At 34.7% G+C, this 25,169-nt stretch overlaps 1 protein-coding gene across 10 annotated transcripts in view; it reads right to left on the bottom strand.

Annotated features, from left to right (window-relative positions):
• Window positions 1-670: 670 nt before the first annotated feature.
• Window positions 671-25,169, bottom strand: part of KYNU (kynureninase) — a 132,557-nt gene continuing 108,058 nt past the window's right edge. For all 10 annotated transcript variants that reach the window (XM_034654506.1, XM_034654507.1, XM_034654508.1 and 7 more), the window contains 4 exons: window positions 13,330-13,382; window positions 11,327-11,412; window positions 5,325-5,555; window positions 671-3,961 (listed from right to left, as the gene is read on the bottom strand). In XM_034654506.1, coding sequence (XP_034510397.1) covers window positions 3,824-3,961; window positions 5,325-5,555; window positions 11,327-11,412; window positions 13,330-13,382 — 508 coding nt within the window. In that variant the 3' untranslated portion in view covers window positions 671-3,823. The remainder of the gene's footprint in view (window positions 3,962-5,324; window positions 5,556-11,326; window positions 11,413-13,329; window positions 13,383-25,169) is intronic.

Genomic DNA, 25,169 nt, shown 5'->3' with positions numbered 1-25,169 from the left:
ACTGGAAAACAAAACAAGACAAAAAATCAATGAAAAAAAAAGCCTCTTAATGAGATGGCATGGAAGAAAGAAATTCTAAGAACCCCAAAATAAAAGCAGTAACCTGGGACGTAGAAGTATGGTTTTTGTCCTAAGAGTTTCTGCCACATCCTAGAGTCACTGAGCTTCAGTACCAATAACTAAATGAGACACTGAACAAGATTAGGACCAGCCAACTAAATACACTGATGTAAGAGCCCTACATAATGTTGGCAACCAAAGGGTATGTAAGGGTCAGCAAGAAAAATTAGTATCTTCAGAGTTTGTAACTCTAAATTGGCCCGTGTAAGGATTAATACATACAGTTTCATACTACCCGTATGATCTGAAAAAACTGAAAAAGATTTTAGGAACACCTGGGTGGCACAGTCAATTAAACATCCAACTCCTGGTTTTGGCTCAGGTTGTGCTCTCAGGGTCACGAGATGGAGCCCCGCATCAGCTCTGCCCTCAGTGGGGAGTCTGCTTAAGTTTCTCTCTCCCTCCCCCTCTGCCCCACCCCCTCAAGTAAATAAATAAATAAATATTTTTAAAAAATTTAAGTGTTCTTGTGTCAGAAATGACTCTGAGTAACTGGCAAAAGAAAAAATGAGTATCTTTGGAAGACACACTTTAACCTAGTTCTCAAAGAATTCCAAGGAGGTCAATAAAATGAGTGGTTTAAAGTTAGCCAAGTACCAAAAAAAAAAGTTAACAAGTAGAATATACACAAGGAAACAAGCATTATTTGTGAAAACCGACAGAAACAAAACTGAAAGTTATCATATGCTGGATATAGAATATAAAAGGCTTTTGGTTATTAACACTAGATCAAAGAAATGCTATTTCAGATTGGGTTTCCTAGAAATAGAGCTTGAGGCTGTCTTTAAAAAGATTTATTTGAGAGAGACAGAGAAAGAGTGAAGGGAGGGGCAGAGGGAGAGAATTTTCAAGCAGACTCTCCACTGAGTAAGGAGCCCCATGAGGAGTTGATCCCACAACCCACAAGATCATGATGGAAGCCAAAACCAAGAGTCCAACACTTAACCGACTGCGCCACCCAGGCGCCCCTGGATTAATATGTTTTATTGAAAGGATGCTCATAAGGAAAATCTTCGAACATGGGAAGGGAAAGAGCTGAGCAAGGGTAAAACTCAGGTAAAACTCTAGTCTTGGCTCAATCCACAGATTAAGCATGGTTTCTGAAGCATAAACTGCAGTGTGTTGTATGTCCTCATTCTGTTTCTCCTCCTACTTGTGCGGAAATTATACATTCGCTCTGTTATTTTAGTAATCACCCTATTTTAGCCTACGTACACGACAAATGCAATCAATAGCTACTACTGGCAAGGATCAAGAGAAGAGAACATTCATTTCCTAATGGTCAAATTGGAAACTGGTACGACCTATTTGGAGAAGAGTTTGATGTTACACAGTGAAGTTGGACATGTGTGTGTCCTATGACTCGACATTTTCAGAGTTGTATGTCTTAGGCAAACATTTGAACACGTGTACCAAGAATGTTAATAGCAGCATTGTTGCAATGTTAAAGACATTTGGAAAAACTCAATGTTCATTAGTAGTAGAATAAATGAGTAACTCCAGAAATAAATAAATAAATAAATGGCTTAACTCCAGTTATGTACTAGAACACTGAGCAGCAATGCAAATGGATAATAAGCTGTAACAAATAGATGACTCTCAAAAACTTGGTGTTGAGCAAAGAAAGCAGAACATATACAATTGTATTTACACAAAGTTCACACACAGGCAAAATTGGCTCATATTATTTTTATGGGTAGGTACACAGGTATAAAACTTCAATGAAAGTAAGGGAATGATTAACACAAAATATGATTTGATGGTTATCTCTAGATTTGGGGAGGAAGGGGAATACAAGCAGGGAGAAAGGGAGTTTCTAATACTCGGCTTCCTATCCTGCGTGATAAAGACATAGTACTTATCATTCTTTAAATAATCCGTGTACATAATTTGATGTAATTTGAATGTGAATAGCAAGATAATTTTATTTTTTAAAAAAATTTTAGCATATTTTAGAACTTTAACGTACAAGCACCTTCATACGCCTCCCCTTACAGACAATCTAAAATACCCTTGAGATTTTTCTTCTATAGTATCATCGGTTTTTCTTTCATAAAACCTACAGTTTGTAATCATGTATTTTCTTGGGTGTTTGTCTTACTACCTATTTCTCCTACCAAGCTGCATGTTCCCTGAGAACTGAAACCATGTCTGGTTTGCTTACCACTGTGAGATTCAAAATTGTGACTGTCTTCTACATGAAGTTGTAGAGACTCAAATTCTAGGGTTTTGAGAACTTTTCCATCCACAAAGATGAGTTTTGCCAAGAGTTGGAGGGGGAGGCTTTGCTAAAGCAGTTATGCAACCACTCAAATAAGTAAGGTAACATAAATAGATGAGCACTATACATGGTTCACGGGGAGTACTCAATACGTATCAGTAGGTGCTGGTATCGCAGTCAGTTCTGCATCTATTTATTGAACTCTATTGTTGTCTATGTTAATTTCATTCAAATTTGTTCATCAGGGGCACTAATTCTGTTGTAGTCACTCTTTCTTGCTGCCCAGGTATACAAATGTAGACTATTTTGCCAATTCATGAATAGCGGTTGTAGCATCAACAGCTGAAACCAGGGAAGTCCATCAGGGTTGAGTTTAACTGTAATTCACACAGTGGAAAGGAAGGTCCATAGACTTGGGGTAAAGGTTGAGATATGAAGCACTCATTTGCTAATTCTAATTCTCAATAGCAAGTATCTTGGAATGATTTGTTTCGCTATTTTAGAGACAGGGTAACATCTAAAGCCTTCTATCAGGGCAAGTCCCCCTTAAAAAAATAACCACAATAACACCAAATGAAGGGACAACCTTGTGAAATGGATTAGAACCCAAGAGTTGGTGGGGGATTAACAAGTTTCAACCAACATTTGTTGTAATGAGATAAAATGAATAATAAATTGAGCATAGATAAATCATTTATGACACTTCTGCTTTTGCTAAAAATGCCATTTTAAAAAAATCATCTATTCATTGTGAGAAGCACACTAATGCCAGGGATGGTAACATGGAAGAATGGTCAATGGCAATTGTGAGAATTGTTGACTGAAAATTGGGAGGAAAAAAAAAAACTTCTTTCATAGATGTTAAAATATGATAAAAATTTGTAAATCAGAATCAATAAAATAAGGCATAAACACATATAAATACTAGTCTCTGATATTAAATATATTTCTTAGTGTGGATTGTAGCCAAAACATTTGAAAAGCTACTGCTCTAGAAAATGTATTTTCTGTTCCTTAGATTAGAGTTGGATGGAATATTGCAAAATCATACATATATCAGACTGTGAAATTACAGTGACTATAAGAAACTCTTTGGTAAATTAAAACTAAAGTAACATTACTAAAATTGACACAAAAAATTGCACATATATTATGCAGTTGTCAGTCAAATTATAAATTAAATCAACATAAATTAAATCAACATAAAACACTCACTGACCACGAAATATGACAGCTAGCAAGACTGTGTACATAATACTTGGACCAGTGAAAACTTTGATCAACCAAGAAAGAAGAAATTGGGCAGACATGTGGATTTCTCAGAATCACAGGCTCTTGGAAAAAATATATCAGATTTTTCTGTAAAGTATATAATTCATTGCCAGTTATGTATAATCAGTTTTGAAAAACTCCAATTATTAAAATTTGAAAATAATAATAAAATAACCATAGAACCTTTCAGTAACGCTTGCTTAGGCTGTTCTAGAAAGCACTGCTATTTTTGACTTCTGCAGAGTCGAGTGCAGAAGCGAGTAGATTGATAAACTTATAAACATCATGAAAAGAGTTGTAGAGAGGAACTGGAGCCACTCGGATGCCATTTGATTCTCGCTTGTCACACTGTGGGGAGAAAAATATTAAGTCACAATAATGTTAGCAATACTCACATAATGAAAAATCTACATTCAAGATAAACTTACATAAAGCAATCATGCTGATTTCCCTAAAACAATATATAAGCATTTTTTTGCAGTAAAACATGTTTCTATGTTATTGAAAACTATCCTCTTAATAATAGTTAAAATATGAATAATTATCATGAATATCCATTGCTGAAAGCTACTCAGCAATCATCTTCTTGTGGCATCCAATAAGTCATGGATATAATTTATAAGTGGGGAAGACTCTGGAGAGACTAGAACCCTTGGGCAAATTTAAATGAATGAGAACCTCACTGACACCTGGAGAGTTTGAATAGTCTTTACATTGGATTCTTTAATCCCTACTCTCACCGGTAAGGAGTTGGCTGCATCCCTGAAATGTCACAAAATGGATCCAAGATAATTTGGTCCAGCCTGAAGATACTATGACTAATCTTTCAGAAACACCCACTGTGAGTTAGTACAGTAAATGGTTTATGTGTGCTGGACCATTTAATTCTCGTAACCATTTTTGCCCCCAAAATCCAAAGGCAAAAACTCAAGCCAAAAAACATGAACTAACTCTCCCAGGAGCACACAGCTTACAAATGAGAGACCTTGATTTGGAACACAAATATATGGATTTGTGCCTCTGGAATCTGAAGTAACTTGCCTCAGGAGTGACAGGACCACATGAGTGGAGAAATTCCTAAACCACACTGTCACTGGAAGTAGATACAAGAGGACCATTTTTCCTGAAATGACCCTATTAATATGTTTTCTTCCAGAGACTAAACAGATCACTAAGGCCCAAGGGTTAAAAAAAGAATTATTTCATACAATGTTAACACCCCTGAGATGTGTCTACAGTTCTTTTTTGACTAAAATGACAAGGTTGAAAATGACTTGGCCCAATCAAACAACTAAGTATGACTGACTTCTTTTCTTCCTCTCCACTATGTTATGTTCTTTAATTCTGTGTATTCAATAAATATACATATACATATTTGGAGTTTCACTAGTAAAAACTAGTGAAAACATGTCCTAATTGATTATGATGAAACAATTTTTTTCCGGCTCAAACCATAATGAAAAGAATGAATAAATTATGGGAGACTGGTTCCTATATTCAAAACTTGCGGTTTCTTCCCTTTTATCAGAAATGACAGATCTCTATGCTTTCAATTAGCACAGTGATGAATATTTAGTTGGTACTTAAATCTATCCTCACTGGCTGACCAACGTGAAATAACATGCACCAGTAAATTAACCAAGGACCCACATTTCACCCCAACATGCAACCCAGAGAGAAAACTGGGTAGCAAATCAAGAGATATACTTACAACCACTCCTCGTTTTTCTAGTTCTTGGAAAACACATTTTATTGGAAGAGAAAATGTTAGTGTAAGCTGGCAGCCGCGGTCCTCTATGCTCGATGGAGTAATTATGTTCACAAACGGTTTCTTGGTATCTGCTTTATCTTTGTTATAGTAATGCTTGATCAAGTATTCCAGATAACCGGTGAGCAAAATAGATTTTCTCCTCAATGCTTTCATAGTTGCTTGCTTAAAGATCTACAGAATGAGAAACAATCCGATTAACAGCGTCTTGTTGATTTACAAAGAAGCAAAAATTAACTGAAAATCATGTTAAAAAAGGAAATGCCCATTTTCGACCTTTCCAAAAACATCCCATTTTAGATAATCCTTTGGAAAAACATGTCCTCTTTTAAATGCTTTGCCATTAAAAGCTGAATGCAAAGTTGCCGTAACAGGAAAGACTGTACAAATGTCATTTAAACAACACTTGTGAAAGAAGAAGAAGAAAAGGGAGGATAACATTCCTTTAGAGTTATTTCAAATTACCAAGCTAAAACATACCTTAATAAATGCATTTAAAGATCATGCAATTCAAACCTTTTCTTCCAAACTATTTTACATAATCATAATCAAGAAGACTTTTTTCTACTCTGATATAGTTTTTTGGTCCACACAAAAGTATAATAAGGGCTAAACACTTGTGTACATATGAATTTTTGCAGTGTTACCAATATTATTTATAATTGTTTTACCAATTCCTAAATCTCCCCAGTAACAGTCAGCAAACGGTTAAATAATAAAATTAAGTTTTGTCAGACAGGGAAGCAAGTAATGTTAGTTAATACATATGTTAGTACTGAGGCAGTTAGGCATCCTTTTTTCTCTCTGTGTGTGTGTGTGTGTGTGTGTGTGTGTGTGTGTGTGTGTACGCGCGCATGTGTGTTTCGGTCTCTTTTCCTTCCTCTCTCTTTTTATCTTTCCTCCTCCTTTCATCATTTTTCCCCCTGCTAAACTCCAGCACGGCTGTGAAACTACTGCCATTTGCTGGCTGAGGTGTCTTATATTAAGATGAGTGACAAGTGCACACAATAACTGGTGTTGGAACATTAGAGGTCAAAACAGACATGTTTTCCTGGCTTATCTCTTAAGGTCAAGTAGAGTTTAAAAATATATCCTACATGTAAGAACTGAATGAACTGAGAACAGAGCCTGATGCACTGGCATGTCACTTAATATCCCTTTTCTGTATCATGTTACGCCACAGAGCAAAGACAGGGTCATTCAGTGACTTCTAGACTTTATGAAGCTTGGGAAAATAGTTATTTCTGTCTATCCATGCGGCATGTGTGAGCAGGCATTCTAACAGAACTCAAACCATTTGGGCAAAGATTTTCTTGACCTAGATGGCATGGAAGCTGTGGATTTGGCCAAAGGAGACCAAGCGATTTGTCCTGAAGGTAACAGGATCCAAGGAAGACAGGAGAAACAGGGTAAAATGGCATCGGTCTCTGTCCTCAACCACACATCACAGTCTTGGGAGGCAAGCTGAGTTTGGCTGCAGGTAGAGTCTGAGGTCAGTCTCAGAAGGTATGTGGGATGGGCAGTACAAGCAGGCAACCCGAGTGACTCACGGAGCCCGAGTTCCACCGCGTTGGATAGGTATCTCCTCCCTGCCCAGTGTGAAATAAAATGTAAGTGGACGTGGCACAAGGTGGACTCAAGGAAACACAGCCAACTTTCAGATCCAGAGAGTCTGTATTAAGAATCAATTCTCATGGCGGGCAGGAGCAGGGAGAGGCAAAGCAGGACCCACCAGTGGTTTGGTTGGCAGGATAGAAAGAAAAGGATAGGAGAGGACGTTTTCCAATATTCTCTTCGGAGATGAATAGTAATTCAGGGAATATTTGATTTACAAATAATTCTGAAAAATGTTCTGGTTCTGCCATAAGCCCCATAAGATACAGGTAGGAGCAATGTGTCAAGTGCTCCTTTTAATGATATTTCTTTGTATTCATAAGTTAGTAAGACTTTGGGGAATATTACTTAAGTTTGTGCGGTTCTTTTAAAAGGAGATTTTGTTCTTGCAGATTTCTAGAAACTGGTGTTTTTTTATGACAAGTAGTCTCAAATTTAACATACCATTATTATTTGATAAAAAAAATAACTTTTAAATATGAAACCATTTTCTATCCTTAAACCACAGTAAAGGGCAGCTGCACTGTGAGGCACTCTTAAAATCCTGTCAGAGGGTGTAAAGGTCTCTCCTGAGGACTCACATAAAAATATTAAAAGGGGATAAGAGGAGTTAACTGGAGAATCGAATAAACATCTTTTCTTTTTGGCTTCTCATTATTTCTACGCTTTCCATATTGAGACTCTCGAGTATTTTTTTAATTAGAAAAAAAATGAAAACTGTAGTTTGAAAACATTCAGCTTATAACAATTTTTGGCAGAGTTTCAACTACATGGGTTACTTTTCTTACTGAGAAAAATGAATACAAAGCTAGAAAAGTTAGACAAGTTTAAATGGAAAGAATAAGTACAGTATGATGTTTTCAGTTGTCACATTTCTTTCTCTTAAATTCTTCAAATTGGCTGCATGATCACTTTCCGAGGAATCACATAGTACATTTCTTCTTACTTGAAATATATTTTAATTGACTGCTCTAATTTTGTGTTTTGGAGCTATTTATTTCATTATAAATTCATATACTGAAAGACTCTAAAAACTGTTTACCTGTTGCTACATACAAGTATGACTCTTCAAAATACTACAGATATATTTTTAATTCCAAGTTAGCAGCTGGAAGATTGAGATTTCTGAAGTAATCTGCTATAAACATCTTCACTTTAAAAATGTGACAAATGAACTCAAGAGTACATATAGTCAAGAGACAGCGGTCACCTAAGGTCACGCTTAGTGTCCCAGTGAGGGCTAGAGTATGCCTCCTGGTTCCTACCCTAGGTTCCCTTGATCCACATTTTTGTTATATATAAAGTATGTACCATATATATTTGTATTTGTAGTATATAAATATGTGGTACAAATGATTAAGAGCCAATAAGATAAAGAAAAAGTGTTTGAAACAGATTATAAGGTGCTATTTTTCATACTATCATTCAACTGGATGCACAGGTAATTATAACAAAACCATATTAGTATTTTAAAAAATCATATTGTCAAACTGATATCATATCCATGTACACTGATTCTTAAGTTTAGAATCTCTCCTCCACAGGTAATTATCAACAAAACCATATTAGTATTTTAAAAATCATATTGTCAAACTGATATCATATCCATGTACACTGATTCTTAAGTTTAGAATCTCTCCTCCAGTTGCTCTTTGACTATGTAGGATATTTTTTGAAAGAGAAGTAGCTACAACAAAGAACAGCACTTTGATTCATGCATCTATTCTCATTTATTCCAACTTTAATCACCTATCTGTTATAGCGCTATAACGGAAACAAGGGCAGAAGCAACACGACGGTAGCCCTCATGCTTACTCACATGGCGTCTACAGAGTAGAACATTTCAAAGGTTAGGTAAAGAATAAGCAGCAAAGAAATGCACTGTTTTTAATTTCAGAATTTTGCAATTTATAATAGGGAGGAAGAATTTCACAACTCTTTCTTCATCACAACGATGGATTATGTAAAGGTAATTTTGGTTAGAATGGAGCCTCGGCAGCAAATAACTTAGTTAAGGTATTTCTAAGAGGCTCAAGAGAAATACAAGTGATAAGATGCTCCAGAGAAGGATATATGCCACTTCTTGTGCTTTTAGGGTCTTTTTGCGAAGTTTAAGTGTTAAAGAAAAAAATCAATCAATCTTCAGATTCCAGCTGAAAACAAAAACTTTGCCTAGGTGACTATAGCACAGTGTGATGCGGTGGTTAAAAAAAAATTTTTTTTTAAGATTTTATTTATTTATTTGACAGAGAGACAGCCAGCGAGAGAGGGAACACAAGCAGGGGGAGTGGGAGAGGAAGAAGCAGGCTCCTAGAGGAAGAGCCTGATGCTGGGGCTCAATCCCAGAACTCCGGGATCACGAGATCACGCCCTGAGCCCAAGGCAGACGCTTAACGACTGAGCCACCCAGGCGTCCCCGTGGTAAAAAATTTCTGTGCCTTTTATCATTCAAGCCTACGACCGAGCCACCCAGGCGTCCCCGTGGTAAAAAATTTCTGTGCCTTTTATCATTCAAGCCTAGCCTGGAAAACCAGTGATAGAAAAACTGAGAATGTGATTTGTTTTTCATGGCAGAAAGGGTAAATACTTGACACCAGGCCACTTCAGAAACATACTCTACAGAGGGTCTAAAATTTCTAGATCTGGCTGAGAACTTATTTGCAAAGGTTGAAGAGATCAGAGGAAATAACCTTAAGTACTAGTTCTTCCCAAGGTACACCTTAGTGCTTTTCATATTGAAACTCATTTTCTTCCTGATACAAACTTGCAAAGTGAGCAAAATTTTTTTTCGTTTTAAAACATTTAACAGAATGTTTCTCTGAATAGATATTATAAAAACAATTCAAATATCATTATCTGACTTGCTAAGCAGATTTCCTCACTACTCCCCCCCAAAAAATAAAATTTTTTCCACTGGCTGAAAAATCTTGCTACTGGGTCTATTTTCAATTTAAAAAAAAAAAACAAAACAAAACAAAACCTGCCAGAAAGCGAAAAAGACACAAGCTCCATCTAGTGGTCACACTGAGTAGGTGCTTTTTAAATTGGGATGAAATGAAATGAGTTGATTACCACGGTCTAGTGGTGAAGTTGTATAAAAAAAGAACTTGACACTGCCATCCAGTGGCCAAATGAGAAACTGCTATGCGTGTTCACAGAATCCTAGAATTGAGGTTTAAGAGAGATTTTGGAAGTCTTTACCCAGTCGTTCATTCTGAAATACTCCACAACAGGATTTCCTAAAATATCACAAACTAGATGATTTTAAAATACTTTAAATTAAAAAAGTCAAATTCTCTTTTGAATAGCTATATATTTAAAATCTGTTAGAAACGCATATTTACCGAAAAAAAGAAACACATACTTACCTAAAATGTACTTTTCCTCTATGTATGTATATAAAATACATTTACTTAATCTGTGTATTAATATTAATTATATACCATATAATTATTTAACATATATTTACTTAAATAAATTTAGTCTCATCCTGAAATTAATTAATTGATTAAGTTACATAGATACACATATGAATATAATATATATATAAATGGATAGGTGAAGTAGGTAAGTATCTACCCATATAAATAGGTAAAAAGGTAGATATGCACATCTAGAAGTACAAATAGATTCCTTGGATATTATTATTTAGGGTGAAACTAATTTTAACTAAAAATATGAATTTACTAAAAAATATATATTGAGCCAGTAATACAGATTACACAAGAATGGAATGGCATAGACCCTCCAGTTACAAAAAAACCAAAACCTTACCTCATGAGACAACTTTGCTCAATCTTTGGTTTATTCTGATGATTTCTATTTTTTTCCTTAAAGTATGTCTTCCTACAGTTTTGTGACATGGCACTATGTGAATTCATTGACTCACAGAACTAGGAGAAGCAGAGTCCCCAGTAATCACAACAATGTGTGGCACATAATACTTTCTTAATAGATAAATGCTGAATGAGTGAATTAATCAAGAATTAAACACTGCATGGTTATTTTGTAATAGAGAGACCACGAGAAGAGTAAACAACTTATTTAAGTTCATACAAATTCCAAGTGGAACTAAAAATACGTATCCACGGGTCAGTTCCAAACATTTTCCAAGTGCCAACCACATTTATTATGTGCCAAACACAGTGCTGGGACTGGCAACAGAAATAAAAATAGCAATTAGCCCACAGTGACTGTCCTGAAGGAGAACACTGGCTTTTGATCATTGTTTATACACAGTGTTCATTAATCTTGCTGTTTTGCAGAGAAGCTCCTGCAACAGGCAAAGAAATAGGTAAAGATGTGGGAAGGTTGAAGCACAGATCACTTACCTCTAAACTAGCGTGTAAGGAACAGACCAACAAAATGGGAGGGTTTGAAATTCGAAATCCACTGACCCCAGGGCTTAACTGCAGTTCTGAAAAATGAACATCATTTTTTTATAGAAGGTCCCTTAAAAAATGTCCTTTATGGATTTTCTTTAGGTAATGAAGTAGTAGAGAGAAAAAGAGTAAGATTTAAAAACTTTTATTCCTAAGCTTTCTGAGATATTTAAGAGACACTCTATGGACCTAAAATAGTGGCATATTTCCCCTTCACCTGCAATCCCTGTGTCCCCTGCCCCCACGTCCTTAGCAGCCTACCAAACCTCGGAGCTCTTGAACACATAAGAATGACCTCTTGTGGAAGAATTCTGGACCTCATCCTCTGTCCTCCCACTCTCAAACCAGCATTCCTTATTGTGCTCCATGCTTTGCTTTTCTACCATGAAAGCACATCAATGAGAGAAAGACGTAACATCAAGATTTTAATGGCTTGTGATTGTAATGCCATCCAAAGGCAGAAATATGAATGACATGACCTAGGAAGGTGACTTTTAGCACTAGGGTTATTAGGTCAAGTGACTTCTAGGGGGGAAAAAAGAATAAATGGCTTTTAAAAAAATGATCTGCCTAAATATGATGTATTTAAAAGGTAAATTAACAGTAGATATTATCCTAATTAGAATCAATTAGGTGGCATAGAAGCAAGTAAAATCCAATAGAGTTAAGATTGCTAGTTGGATTAAATTAGCTAAGACTGACTCAAAGAGGATTAGAATATTGTAGGTCTTTAGAGAGGCATCTGACCCAGGGCTAAGCAAACTATGTCCTGGGGACCAAACCGGGCCCACGACTTGTTTCTGAAATAAAGTTTCATTGGAACATAGTCACATTCACTCATTTATGTCCGTGACTGCTTCAGAAGTCCAATGGCAAAAGTGAGTATCTGCCACGGAGGCCATATAGCCCCAAAAGGTTAAAATATCTCATCTCTGGCCCTTCACAGAGAGACTTTGCCCACTCCTGATCTAGTCCAACTCTCTGGTTTACAGATATAAAAACCCACCCCGAAAAATTTAAGTAACTGGCATATTATCAGAGCTAATTATTCCAGGAGTGAAGATAAAATACAGGTTTCTTGATTTGACTGCAAGAGCCCATCTTGATCATTTGCATCTTGTTTTTCGCAAATGTGAATTTATTTAAGATAGTTATTAACTCAAATTGGTAGCAGTCTGAAGGATCCAGTTGAACTGAAACTCACAGAACATTTAGGAAGCTTTCTGTATCCGATGTGATTGAAGCAGAGAGTCAGTCACTGAGGAAAAAGCAGGGCAGTTTGAGAGCACGCTGCCCATGTGGTACTTTTATTCCTACCTGCTGGGGTTCAACTGCTATTGTTTGGTGAGCGGCAAAAGCCACAAAAAGTATAACTGAAAAAGGAGAGCTAAAAATGAACATGTATTAAATTGCACTGCTATGTGCTACGTGGTTCATAGCTCTGAACTTGTCTCACTCTCAAATCAAACCCTGACACAGATTTTTGTATTCACATTAGATAGGTAAGAAGGAAAACAGAAAACAAAAAACCCAAAATGATAGAATTTGTGCAGCATCACAGAACGATTAAGCAGCAAAGTGGGACTGACACCTAAGTCTCTCTGGGTCTAACTGCAAAAAATTCCTTTCTGTCCTCACTGCCTGATGTTTTGGGTACTCAACATTGATGAGATCGGAGTCCTGTGCATTACATTTCACTTCCACTTATCTCCCTACAAAGGGATAGACTCAAATTCATACTAAAAAGTACAAACACTTAGTCTTACACTCTAGAAATGTCATTTCTTATTTTAAGAATTCTCAATGGCATTTTCAAAGTGTACTCCCCACGAGGCNGGCATTTTCAAAGCGCACCCCACGAGGCATCTATATTACATATCATACAAAGACAGATGAGAATTGAAATAAAGGTAAAATGAAATGACTTGGGAAGTAAAATTGAATATACTTACTGTTATCCATCTTAAATCGGGTGCTGAGTTCATGACCAAACCATCCCACTAACCTAAAACATAAATAACAACACAGATATTTTGATCTATAAAAATAACTGCAATTAATATAGGAATCTGGGGCCTGCATATCAAAACCATTTGTGATGGGAGCCATCAAATATTTAAGTATATACATGTTACATGATATCATAAGGCAATTAATATTTTTAACCTTATCAAGAATGAGGATAAAAATCAATTTATTTATATTACTAGTTATATTATTTTTGCAATGGTAAATCATCTGAAAATCTGAATTTAAGGATTTTTCTTATTTAAAATAAAATGAGCAAAAAAATTTTTTTTAGATTTAAAAATGAAAGTATAAGCTCAAAAAAAAAAAGCAATTAATGCAATAATGTATTTTTCACAATAGGCTTCCTAGTGAGAAATGGTTAGAATAACCTATGTAATTGTGGAAAATTTTTGAGTAACTTCCTAAGGATATTGATTACTGTCATATTTTAGTGTGATTAATACATAAATAGGAAAAAATCATATACGTGTATGTGTGTGCATATTACAGGAAAAGAATTATAATTTAAAGAAAAATGTAAAATTTGAGAAACAGTAACTCAATATTTCTGATAATATGTTCTCTCTAAATAAATTTTTCGTTTTAATGCTGCCAAAATAAAAAATTCCAAGGCACTTTGTTAGAACTGGGCAAAATATTTTTCAGTTCATGCAGAATATATGAGTAAAAATAGTAGATTTTTGAAATAGAAGACTATAATGATGAGTATTCTATACACTATATGATTAGCGTGTTATAAAATTAACAAATGTACATAAACTGGTGAACGAAGCATCAGGGAGACAAATAGAACATGACAGAAAATATAAGAACAAGGGTGCCTGGGTGGCTTAGGCAGTTAAGACTCTTGGTTTCGGCTCAGGACATGATCTCAGGATTGTGAGATCAAGCCCCTGGTTGGGCTTCACTCTCAACACAGAGTTGGTTGAGCTTCTCTGCTCTCCCTCTTCCTGCTTGCGTGTGCTCTCTCTCTCAAATAAGTAAATAAAAACTTTTAAAAAAGTAAGAAAATATAAAAACAGTCCTCAGATCATTTAACAATTTAGCAAGTGGTAATTGTCACATTTCATAAAATTTAAGGATAAAGAAAAGATATTCACATATTTATATGGTTTTGAAAAGAAAATTTCTGACTATAAAAACAAAAGGAAATATAGAGGCAAATATTGACAGATTTACAAATATTTAAAATTCTGTATTGAAAAGGCAGACAAAATTAAAGGGCAAACCAATGATGGGGAGAAGGCTGCTACTTGCCACCTCTGAGTTTTCACCAAATTTTTTCTCCAGAAGGGGCAATGCCCCCCAAGCTACCCAGCCACAGAGCATGGGGAGGGCATCAGAAAAGGAGAAATGAAAATGTCCCACAATTTTAGAGAAAAAAAAGTTCATCTCAGTAATAATTTTTAAAATGTGAAATATCATAAAGATGGGACCAGACTTCATACGTCAAATTTGCAAAGTCATTCAAAAAGTATGAAGCCTATTTTCATCAAGGATTCAAAGAAAAAGAAATGAGTACTTTGTCTAATCATGAGAATCCTAGGTAATAAAACCTGTGTAGAGTAGTTTGAGAGTGCATATGAAAAATATTTATAAATTCCTGTCCCAGGACTTTTACTCTTTCCAATTTAGTCAAAGGACTATTTGGATTACAGTATTTGGAGTATGTTAAGATTTATGTACTAGGACAGTGAGTGCAATACTATTTACAATATCAAAGCACCTAAATATCTTGGAATAGAGAGCTAATAAAATGAATACTACTACTTTCATACAACGGAATACTACTGAAGCCATTCTATAAATCCTATATAAAAGAATATATATTCAAAAAGAATATGTGGAGATCACAATATTTAGAATATTATTCCAATTTTAGAATAAAATAATATTTAAAAAAACCAATAAAATTTAATGCATTTGTATGTAACTCTGGCCAAAATGTTAAAATTTTTAATTTCTGCTTCATTCTTACCTATATTTTTCAGAATTAAAGAGCAAGTATGGTTATTGCATCAGAGAAAAACTACAATTGTAATTTTAACACATATTCATTAGTTCAAACTTTAATTCTAAAAATTTGTATACTTTGAATACATACACATGCATATATATTTCTATATATAAACACATGTATTTTTCTATGTACATATAATTTATATACTTATGTAGAATTAGTTAGCAAGATTGATTAATGATGTAAGATAACAAATGCTTTTATCCTTTTTTTTTTAATTTATTTTTTTGAGAGAGAGGGAGAGAGCACAAGCAGGTGGAGCGGCAGAGGGAGAAGCAGACTCCCTGCTGAGCAGGGAGCTCAATGTGAGGCTCGATCCCAGGACCCTGGGATCATGACATGGGCTGAAGGCAGATGCTTAATCAACTGAGCCACCCAGGTGCCGCTAATGCTTTTATCCTTAAAAATATTATATGGCTTCCCTTTTCTTGAAGGGAAACATTCATAGCCTATTAGCCCAAGCATAAGTTTCAAACCTTATTTCTAATATTTCTTCTCTCATTTCAAGTGATTCATTCTCAAACCTATCGAACACCCCTCCCATCCCACCTCAACACAACAGTTCTTCTGCCTGAAATGCTTACATGGGTAGAAGCTGTGTAGGAGCAGCAAAAGAAAAGAATCGAGGCACAGCAGTGGAAGCCCAAGTTATACAACACCTGAGAAGTTCCCGGGAAGTTCTAGGAAGTTCCACTACTTTCTGAAGTGAAGGGAAAGTTTTCTTATTTTAATTTCAAAAGCTACCCCCTTGATAAAACCATAAGTAAAGTACAGGGGTGAGCAGGATTATTTTCAGATATATTAAAAATTTTAGAGCTATATTAAAAAAAGAAGAGAAAACATTTTTATATAAAGACACAAGAGGAGCCTAATAGTGGGAAGTAGTCAGAGAATGAGAGCTGAAAGGCTACCCTGTCCCCTCCCTAACCTCCAGTTTGTGTCTCCCCAGATTGCTGAAAATTAAACCCATTCAGTGATGAGAAATGGAAAAGGAACTGGGTGTTGCACTGTCACGAAGATTCTATATGAAAAATGTAAAAGTAGAAAAATCTACCCACAGATAAAAAGCATGCACCACAAAAAGGTTGCCAGAAAGCTGATGAACAGGAAAAGCAAGGAGTAAGTAAATTAAACAATAGAAACTTAATGAAGTAATATTTCATATGATGCAAAAATACCAAGTAGAAATGCAGGAATATGACCGATATAGCTTGACAACAGGAGGGATGAAAACAAGCTTGTAGGAATCAAGAAAAAAATCAGAAAAAAACAAATAAAACACATAAAAGAAATAAAGAGTTTGGGAAGAACGCAAGGAAATTAGGAAACTAGAAAAGACACCAAGGGTCAGAGGACGGCTGTGTGAAAAAATAAACAAGAAGAGAAAGAAAACAGATTTAAGAGTCAAGAGAGAAAGTTATAAATACAATAAGCAAAGATGTTACATCATAACCAAAGGGAATTTCCAAACAAAAACAAAAAAAAAACAACAGAAAAAAAGAAAAAAACAAAAACAAAAAACCAAACACAACTTTCTAAAAAAGTTATAATTCAAGGCAACAATGATTGAAAAAAATGATTTGAATAAACTATATTGAAGAAATGCAATATTGAGCGAATTGAAGAGCATTAATCAAGAGTGGTCAATTTTATTTAAAGTTTATTAAAGTTATTGGACTTTAAGGATGAAAGGAAAAAATGGGATTCCAGGCAAAATGGTGAGGACAGAATAAAGGGAAAAAAGCAAACAAACATTAGATTTGTTTCAATTTTATCAAATATAACTATTCAGTGAAGAGAAATAATGTAGAAATATCTATATAACATACCCCCACCATAGAAAGCGCATGATTATTATGTCTGAATAAGCCAAACTGTATAAAAATTACTGGCGTTGATCAAGCAAGAGATGAGCTAATATTCCGCCATGAATTTTTTCTTTGTTTTTATTTTTTTTTAATAATTTTTATTTTGTTGTATTAGTCACCATACAGTACATCCCCAGTTTTTGATGCAATGTTCCATGGTTCATTATTTGCGTATAACACCCACTGCACCATGCAATATGTGTCCTCCTTAATACCCATCACCGGCCTATCCCAATCCCCCACCCTCCTCCCCTCTGAACCCTCTGTTTTTATTTTTTGTTTCAAATTTTTATTTCAATTCTAGTTAGTTAACATATAGTGTAATATTGGTTTCAGCAGAATTTAGTGGTTCATCACTTATATATAACCCATTGTTCAACATAACAAATGCTCTCTTTAACGCCGATCACCCATTTAGCCCATCCCCCACCCACCTCCTTCCATCAACCCTCAGTTTGTTCTCTATTGCTGAGTCTCTTATGGTTTGCTTCCCTCTTTTTTTCCTTCCCATATGTTCATCTGTTTTGTTCCTTAAATTCCACATATGAGTGAAATCATATGGTATTTGTCTTTCTTTGACTGACTTATTTTGCTTAGCATAATACACTCTAGTTCCATCTATGTTGTTACAAATGGCAAGATTTCATTCTTTTTGGTGGCTGAGTAATATTATATATATATACACATATATATAATTGTTTATATATATAAAAAATAAAAATGTTTATATATATATAAACATGCATACCACATCTTTATCCATTCATCAGTCAACAGATATTTGGGCTCTTTCCATAGTTTGGCTATTGTGGATATGCTGCTACAAACATCTTGGTGCATGTGCCTCTTCGATCTCGTGAGTTCTTCATGGAAATCTACATGAGGGTAAAGTTAAGTCAGCCGAGAGATGCCTGAGGACATTGTGACAAAAAGATATGTGGTGACTACTGAATGCATTTAATTATAGGATGAGTATTAAACAAATGTGGGAATGAAGGTGACAGAACTAATGTTATAGGACAATGTGAAAAGAGATAACTGGCAAAATGGGGGTAACAAAGTAATTTCATTGATCTTCTACATTTAAACTTAATAAATCAAGTAATAGAAGTATAATCAGATCTAGAAATATGCATTAAACACCAAGAAAGTCAAAATGGACTAAGTCATGGGCTGATGGGCATTTGGGCAGAAGGAAAGGACACCTGCTAAAGCTTTTGTTGCTCATGGAAGGGAACTAATAGAAGAAAGCAAGAAAGATTAAAATTTTGAATTAAAATATGAAATATCAGAAATATTTGCTGAAAAGTAATAAATGAAAAAGAAACACATATCTCATCTTGAAAGGCTAAAAAGATCTAAAAACAGAAAGTATGACACTGAAGGACACTGAATTAAGACCAGACATAGCTATCAAAGCAATAAAAATCAATGGGTTTAATTCAAATACTGAAAGACAAAGTTATCAGATTGTACCATAAATCAAAGAGAATCTGTTAAAATGAGTGATTCAGAAAGAAACTGACTAAAAGGATGAGCACAGGTACAAGCAGAAAATGGAAAAAAAAGCAAAGGATGGAATCTTTGTATCAGACAAGATGAAATTCAGACCAAAAAGAATTAAACGGTTTGAAGAAGGGAGTTTTATAGTGCTGATGAATTAAGATATTAGCAATAAAGACAAAACAGGTATAAATTTCTAGACTAAGAGGTAAATCTAATTCATAAAATGTTTAATGCTTTGCCCTGAAATAAAGATTATAGCTTTTTTAAAGTGCTCATAAAATATCGACTAAAATTAGCTACAAAATAAAGTAATATTTCCAAAGTGGATATATTGCTGACTATGTCTTCTGATTACAATCCAATAAAATTAGAAATTAATAAGAAACTCAAAAAATTGTTTTCAAGTACTTACTTGGGAAGTTAAAATTTATCTCAAATTACTTTGTGATCAAATTGAAATTGTAGAATTTCTTTTTAAAAAATAATGAAAATGCTATAGATCAGTACTTTTGGGATATTGCTAGAATAGTGCATAGAGAAAAATTCACAGCTTTAGATGTCAGATGAATAGAAACATTTTTTAAATGAAAGCAAATAAATCAATAATAAGACTAAAGAGTCACAGAGAACAAGAAAATAAACTGAAATAAAGCTGCAATAAACAACAAAACATTATGGAGAGGAATAATCACAAAACAAGAAAAAGTTAAGAGCATCATAAGTTTTATTTTATCAGTTTTATTTTATCTTTTATTTCTTTAAAGATTTATTTATTTATTTGAGAAAAAGGGCAAGAGAGTGAGCAAATATGAGCGGGGGGAAGGGCAGAGGGGGAAGCAGGCTCCCTGTAGAAGAGGGGCTCGATCCCAGGACCCCGGGATCATGACCTGAGTGGAAGGCAGACGCTTAACTGACTGAGCCACCCAGGCACCCCTAAAGTGCCCCTAAAATCAGTTTCGAAACCTAGATTAAAATGGATAATTTTCTAGGAGAATTTATTTATCCCAACTAATTCCAGAAAAGAAAAAAAAATCCAAACCTGCAGATTTTAATAGAAAAAATAAAGAAACATCTGAAATACCTAAAATTCCTAAAAGAAGGTGATCACATAGGGAAATTCTGCCACACTTTTCAGAGTGGATAATTCCAAAGTTATTTAAACTATTTTATTTAAGAGCATAAAAAATGAAACTAATACAAAAAGAAAAAAAAAGGAGTATAGGAAAGACTTACACTTTTTTGAAAAAAAAACATAACGTTAGTATCAAAGCAGGTTAGAATTGCACACATAAAGAAAAACACAAGCCAATCTGACCTAAGAATGTTAATATGAAAATCACAAACAGATTCATCAAACACCACATTAAAATAATAATGTGTTATGAACAGTAGGGTTTATTTAAGAAATGCAAAATTGGTTTTGTATTAGCAAATTTATTAATATACAATTTATTATATTAATAAAACTAAAAAGACAATCAGGAGCATCTTTAAAGACCCTGTAAAGAAATTTTCAACATTCTGCAACTGTTGTTAATTAAGAGAAAATCAAAATGAAACAAAACAATAGTAAGAAAATACTTATTGCCATGAAATATATCTTTGTCAGTCTAAAAGTCAAATTTGCCCTCAATGGAGAACACTAAACATGCTTCCAGTGAATACTAAGATCTTGCTGGGGCGCCTGGGTGGTTCAGTCAGTTAAGTATCTGCCTTTGGCTCAGGTCATGATCTCAGGATCCTAAGACTGAGCCCTGTGTTGGGTTCCCCGCTCAGCGGGGAGTCTGCTTCTCTCCCTCCCTCTGCTCTCACTTCCCTCCTCTCTCTCTTTCTCAAATAAATAAAACCTTTATAATAAAAAAATACTAGGATTTTGCAGTTATAAAAATTGGAAATGAGGAAGTAAAGTATGACTACTTTCCAAATTACATGATTTTGTACTGTATGAACAAAAATATTCTTTAGTATGGTAGTCTGGCACAAAGTTAATATGAGAAAAATTTTAAATGACAACAAATGAATATAGTACCAAGAAATAATCCAGACCTACAAAAGGTAAATTTTAAAACACTCTTGAATATGAACAACAACAAAGAGACCTGAATAATATTCAACAGCAAGAAAAAAAATTCTCCTCAAGTTAATGTGCAAATTTAGATGATCCCAGCCAAAAAAAAAAAAAATACAAAGGATTTTATTCTATGTTTTAACTGGGTACTAGATAAGCCGATTCTAATGCTATATGGAAAAACAAATCATAGTAAGAAGAGCAATGAAGTTGAATATTTCTATAAAATACTACTATGTTACAAAACTTCAGAATGAAAACAACATGGTACTGTGTTAACAAATCAAGTAATATACAATTTGCTATATTTAAAAAGCTAAAGAGAAAATCATAGGATTATCTCCATAGAGTAATGAATCATAAGAGAAAGTTCTATCAAACAACAATCTATTTTACAAAAAAATCATTTGCAACTCATGTCACAAGAGGTTAATCCTCTTAGTATAAAAATATCTAGAGATCAATAATGTAAAAATACCCCAAGAAAAATGACCAGAAGATCTGAATTGATCATATAGAAAAGGAAAATTCCTCTTAAATGTTAAAAAGAATACCTCTCCACTTACTAAAGGTAAGAAAAATACAAATTAAAACTACACTGAGATACTACTGTTCACCTCTTAGATTGGCAAAAATTTAGAACTTAGATTATACATTCTCTTGGTATTAACATGGGTAATGAGGAACTCATGTATTATTGAGGGGGTGTAAAGTGATGCACCCCTCTGGAGAACAAATGAATAGTTATCTATAAAAGTTACAAATACATATACCCTTCAACCTAACAAATTCAATGCTGAGAATTTATTCACCGGAAATTGTACAGTTATGAAGTGAATTATGTAATAGTCACTTCATCCTTTCTAGCAATAGTTTTAAGACTGAAAAGACCTCAATTTCTCAAAATTAGGTTGGTTTCATAAATCATGGTAAATCTATATAATAAAATGCCATATAACTGTTAAATTAAAAGTGGACAAGGAAGACTTCTATGTCCTGAAAAGGGAATGATTGTTAAGAGACATGAAACAAACAAACAGAAGAAGACGTGGAATAGAATGTGGAGTATGTTTTGTGCGTACTAAATACTTGCTTACTTTGTTTTTCTCCCCCAACTAGAATGTAAGCTGGTAAGAACAGGGACTTGCCTCTTACTACTGGCAGATGAGTGTTTGTCACCTGGGTGATGTGATGTGAGATGTAAGGGAGGCATTGGCTATGGCAGTTTAACCAGCATGGTGACGGTCAGGGGGAGACTGCAGACGAAGCTGAGTAAAGAATGAGTGCATTTTGGCAAAAGAGGAAGGAAAGACTCTTCCAGATGGCCAAAGTAGCATGTGCTAAGACCAGAGCTAAGAAAGGACAAGTTTCTTTGGGAAGTAAGGGACTTCCTAAAGGCAGACTACTCCCTGTTGTACAATTGACAGTTATCCCCCCCATTTGTAACCAGTATGTACTGAAGAGGTATTATCTGAAATTTATTCAACATTTTAAAAATCTGCTTTTCTTTCCACTTTTAAAATCCCTTATTTAAACAGGAACTAAACTCTAAAATGATCATTATCAGAAGTTATTATTTTTTAATAGTTAGAATACAGGCAGAACCTTCTCCAATCTAATGTAAGTATCAGCTCATATAACATTTTGAACTCTATCCATGGGATAAACGGAGAGAAAATAAATTTTATGATACAACTCTTTATATGAGATTCTGAAGTTTCTTATAATGGATATTTACTTTGAGAAGCATTAAGCATTGATTTAAAAGACAGTTCTATAACAAAATACCTCAGACTTTTCTGGAAATGATTATGAAATCTATGTACACTGAGAAAATTCTCAACTTATGCTGTATTGAAGAAAGGAATGATTTAATAATCCTATTAAATATAAGCAGGTATTTTTCTAAATGATAATATTCACATACTGGAAGACGTATCAATGAAACAATAGAATTTTAATTATGGCTGCAGCTGAGGTCTTGCCTCAGTTCTGAAGAACATACCTCATTTAAACTTAAAGAATCATTAACTGTAATATTTTATATGATGGCAATGACCTTAATACTTTACCTACATAGATGCCCACTTTTACTTTTAAAAGCCTCAGGGCAAGCTTTATTTTAAAAGTTCACTTGCCGGGGGCACCTGGGTGACTCAGTTGGTTAAGTGGCCGACTCTTGATTCTGGCTCAGGTCATGATCTCATGGTTCTGAAATCAAGCCCCATGGCAGGCCCCAAGTTCAGTGGGGAGTCTGCTTGAGATTTTACTTCTTCCTCACCTTGTATACCTCCCCACCCCTGTGCTTGCTCCCTCTCTCTCTAATAAATAAATTAAAAAAAAAAAAGTTAACTTGCCAAAATATTTCAACAGAGTAAATTTTGAGAGCAAAGTATATTCCAGAATAGGCTGGTGTTTAGACTGCTAGCTGAATGACAGATTTTGTTTGAATGGTCTGAAGGGAGAAAGTAAGGGGACAGGATATATTTCACAATGCAGAAAATAGGAAAGGCAATTCCTTAGTTTTCACAAAACCATTTATTTGGCATTACACTAAATTCAACTCAAGCCACTGAGTTTAATTCAAAGAGTCCACTGATGAATTTCTCATTGTCTGAAGTTGACATTCTATGTAAACGACACTATTCATACTAGCAAAATCTGAATTTCTACTTTTATAGGACATACTCATGTTCATCCCAAAATATGTCTTGTTTTGAGGGGAAGTGTAAATGGTTTCATTTATGTGCTCAAAAATCCATGATTATATTTCAGTGATCCTACATACTGCCAATTTTCATCTCCAAAAACAAATTAAAACAAACAAAACAGGGAAAAGCCTACTTAGGAAGTAAGAAGAACATTCTACACAAATAAATGAACAAATATCTAAGCTTACATTTAGTATGTCACTGTGTCTCTGAGAAGAGGAAAAAGTTTAAGAGTGTGAGGAGGTTACTATTTGTTCTTTACCTGGTCACTGGTCATGAAATCTCTAGCATTGGAAAACTGGTCAGATTTTCAGTTGCATACATCCACACTGTGAATAATCATCGCATACCAATGCATTCTGTTTGGCTGAGCATTTGCATTATGTCCCTGGTAGGTGGTGCGTCCCCACCTCTGGCACACACAGACCATGCGCGCTCATTTCCCCCCACCTCCCTTGTCCACTCTTATTTTTTCTTTTTGTACTATGCCATTTAATCCTAAATGAATTGATTTTGATTTTTTATTTTTTTAAGAATATTTATTTATTTATTTGAGACAGAGAGAGAGCACACAAGCAAAGGAGGGAAGAGGTAGAGGGAAAGGGAGAAGCAGACTCCCCGCTGAGCAGGAAGCCCAAGGCAGGGCTTGATACCAGGACTCTGAGATCATGACCTGAGCCAAAGGCAGATGCTTAACTGGCTGAGCCACCCAGGTACCCCTGAATTCTGATTTATTAAATTGGGTTTAATAAATTTCTTGGTGTACATTTAATATTGAATTTCAGTATTGTTGTCAAATGAGTTTTCCATATGAAGTACAAAATCTAATTAAAAAACTGATAGTCCAGTTTGGGTTCTCCTCTCTCATACCAATAATATTTTTAGTCACACATTAACTGCCAATTTCCCCAACACAAAAAAATGTATGGATTGAGAAACAACTACTAATACATTATTATTTGGAAAAAATGAAGTGGTAAAACTTTGAAGAAATTAATTAAAAATCTGTCCCATCATTTTCAGATAGCTACCTATAATTTCTTCTCCATGGTCAATCAGTAAATTTTATTGTTTCCAGATAACCTGTTAAGTGGAGAGCACCGAGGGATGTATATAGTACTAAAACATCTTTTAGTTCCAAAATGAGCTTTTGAAACTTAGAGACAGTAGTCTTTAAAGGCCAAGATTTCTGGTTTGCAATAGACAGACATTGGAGAATTCTAATCATGATGTGTCTCATATAGCCTAGCATAAAGTCTATGCCATAAACAGCAAAGGGAAGAGAGAATTGAGAAAACAATGAACCTAACTCATGAATAAAACAAACTTTGATCATGTTAAGGAAGGAGAAGCTTCAGAAAGGGAAGAGAAAGATTAGATTCAGATTCCCAATACTGAGCCCTGATGGACTCCCTACCCATTGTTAAGTTCAAGGCGATGGATACTGGGGTGGTTGTGAGGTCAGTGGGAACTCCGGATATGTTTGAAAAGAGGTGATGATAGAAACTGCCTGAACTATGTTCCCTTAGCTTTAGAAGGCAATCCAGAGGGTTTGTATAGAATCCCTCCATGCCAGCTTGGTACCATG

Source organism: Ailuropoda melanoleuca, chromosome 2 (genome assembly GCF_002007445.2).
Source record: "Ailuropoda melanoleuca isolate Jingjing chromosome 2, ASM200744v2, whole genome shotgun sequence".
NCBI classification, from domain to species: Eukaryota; Metazoa; Chordata; class Mammalia; order Carnivora; family Ursidae; genus Ailuropoda; species Ailuropoda melanoleuca.
This window is presented reverse-complemented; position numbering and strand designations above follow the sequence as displayed.